The 2,121-nt window shown below is 46.7% G+C and overlaps 1 protein-coding gene across 2 annotated transcripts in view; it reads right to left on the reverse strand.

Moving 5' to 3' along the window:
• Window positions 1–1,890, reverse strand: part of LOC112139070 (cytochrome c-type heme lyase) — a 6,513-nt gene extending 4,623 nt beyond the window's left edge. The window contains exons 1-2 of one of the 2 annotated variants that reach the window (XM_024261765.2): window positions 1,749–1,890; window positions 1,114–1,227 (exon numbers count right to left, since the gene is read on the reverse strand). In XM_024261765.2, the coding sequence (XP_024117533.1) occupies window positions 1,114–1,222 (109 nt within the window). In that variant the 5' untranslated portion in view covers window positions 1,223–1,227; window positions 1,749–1,890. Of the gene's footprint in view, window positions 1–117; window positions 267–1,113; window positions 1,228–1,748 lie in introns of those variants that run through there. The other variant, XM_024261766.2, reaches the window with a different exon arrangement.
• Window positions 1,891–2,121: the final 231 nt, after the last annotated feature.

The raw sequence follows: 2,121 nt of genomic DNA on the forward strand, positions 1-2,121 counted from the left end.
TAACTAGAGGGCAGAAGAGGACAAATGGAAAACGCTGGATTTAGGAGGAAAACACAGATTATGAATACAAATCATCAAATCCAAACAGATTTTAAGCAAGACAAACAAACAACCAACAGAAGATGTTGCTTTTGTAGTTTAAAGCAGTGTTTCCCAACCCTGGTCCTCAGGGCACACTGTCCAGCATTTTTCTAATCCAACCCTGCTCAAAAACACCTGCCTCTGATGACCGTCATTGTCAGGCTTCTGCTGAGCCTGATGATGAGCTGAATCAGGTGTGCATAAGCAGGGCAACATGGAAAACATGCAGGACAGTGTGCCCCGAGGACCAGGGTTTGGAAACACTGGTTTAAAGATTGCTTTTTCTATCTTGCTGTGCTCTTTGTTTGTAAATAAAAGTCATGCTTTATTTTGAGAGGAACTTTAGTGAAACAAAGATCGTCACTCTCAGAGTGTGGTTTGTCTGATGTAGCCTTATGTTATTGTGGAGCTCACTGGTACTGAGAGACACAAGGTTCTTTTTGCTGTTTGTCACATGTTCTGGTGGCATTTTGATGATGATAGAGGACAAATAAAAAGAAAATTAGGGTTAAAACTGCATTCCTGAGAATTTCAGTTCAAATTGTGGTGAATCAGGAGCAGCCGAAGACGGACAAAAAGAAATCAATTCACGTGTTTGTTGTCCATGTCTGAGCTGGAATCTGGCTCAAAAGTGTACATCTGAATAGCTCGGATGTTGGTCATCTTTTTGTTTCACCGGTGATGTCAGGTTGTGAGGGGCTGTAAGCTATCAGGTGAGAGTGTAAACTGATAACTCAGTTGCTGCTCTGCAGAAACTAGAGGATGACAGAGTTCCAGAGAGTTTTTACTCAGTCTAAAACAACATAATCATAACAAAATACCCACTGGGATCACTTTGAATACAGATCAGAAGATGACTGGAGGGGATGATGTGTTTTTAGAAGGAACAAGTCTGTTGGTCCGGATCTAGTCCTGAACCTTGCTGTAGGTCTGTATTCAACTGCCTTTCAACTGGACGTTTATTAGTCTTCATTTCAATCTGTAATCCTGTGGGATTATGTTCTAGGAAGTACACAGTCCTTCTGCTGGTACCTTTCTTAAGGATCTGGACCTCCTGGTGCATGGGGCAGCCCTGAGGAGCAGCAGCCACAGCCTCCGCCTGGACCGTCGGAGCAGCAGGTGTAGACACAGAAGCTCCCATCCTTCCTGAGGAACAAGAACAAGCAGCGGCTCAGCCGAAAGCTCCGGGACCGAGAGGAACCAGCAGCTCACAACATGAAAGAGGAGTCAGACACTGGACCAGAACCGGCCACATGCAGCTGAACTGTCTGTGTGCCCATGGAGCCCGGCTAGTTAGATGTAAATGTGTTTCTATCCATCCTCAAGCAGGAAGGCAGAGCTGCCCTGTGACGTCATCGGCGTCTTCACGGTGACTTTCTAACAGCTGATTCAGTGAAATGAGGATTTACTGACATGAAGGGTCATGTCCGGAAATCTACCGTAGCAGCTCCGTTAGCCCGGAACCCTCCATAGAGGCCCCGCAGTGAACCCACCAGCACTGACCCCAAACACAAACCCAGCCCGTCCTCCCCCATCAGAACTCCTCGAGCCTCGTGGTTCGGTTCTGTGGCTCCTGTTCTGGTAGCGTCTATCTGGATGGACGTTCGCGCAGCTAATTCTTCAGCTAAGATCTTCCGGTTTCAAGTGTCTCTCCTCTAAATCCTCACCTGGTTCGCGTCTCCTTTCACGCGCTGCGGAACAGAGGACTCCGTGACCGGCACGCGGGCAGAAAGCTCCCTTTACCCAGCAGCCGCTGCGTTCTTCCGCTGTCTGTCCCAATGTCACCGCGCGGGACGGGGCTTACGTCACCCAACGTTGTGCAACCTGCTACGTGCGGTACGTAAACTCTACGTCATTACGCTCCAGCAGCGTCGACCAAAAGGAACAGTTGTGTGTTTTGTCTTTTAATACTCATTGTTGTATTTTAATATTACAAATCGTTCTCACTACCGTCCATTTCCTCCAAGAAAGTTTTAGAGAAGTTCTGTAGAACTTTCTTATATTTTTTTAAACAGACTTTATTCAGAATATTTATGACAT

Source organism: Oryzias melastigma, linkage group LG20 (assembly GCF_002922805.2).
Source record: "Oryzias melastigma strain HK-1 linkage group LG20, ASM292280v2, whole genome shotgun sequence".
Lineage (NCBI taxonomy): Eukaryota > Metazoa > Chordata > Actinopteri > Beloniformes > Adrianichthyidae > Oryzias > Oryzias melastigma.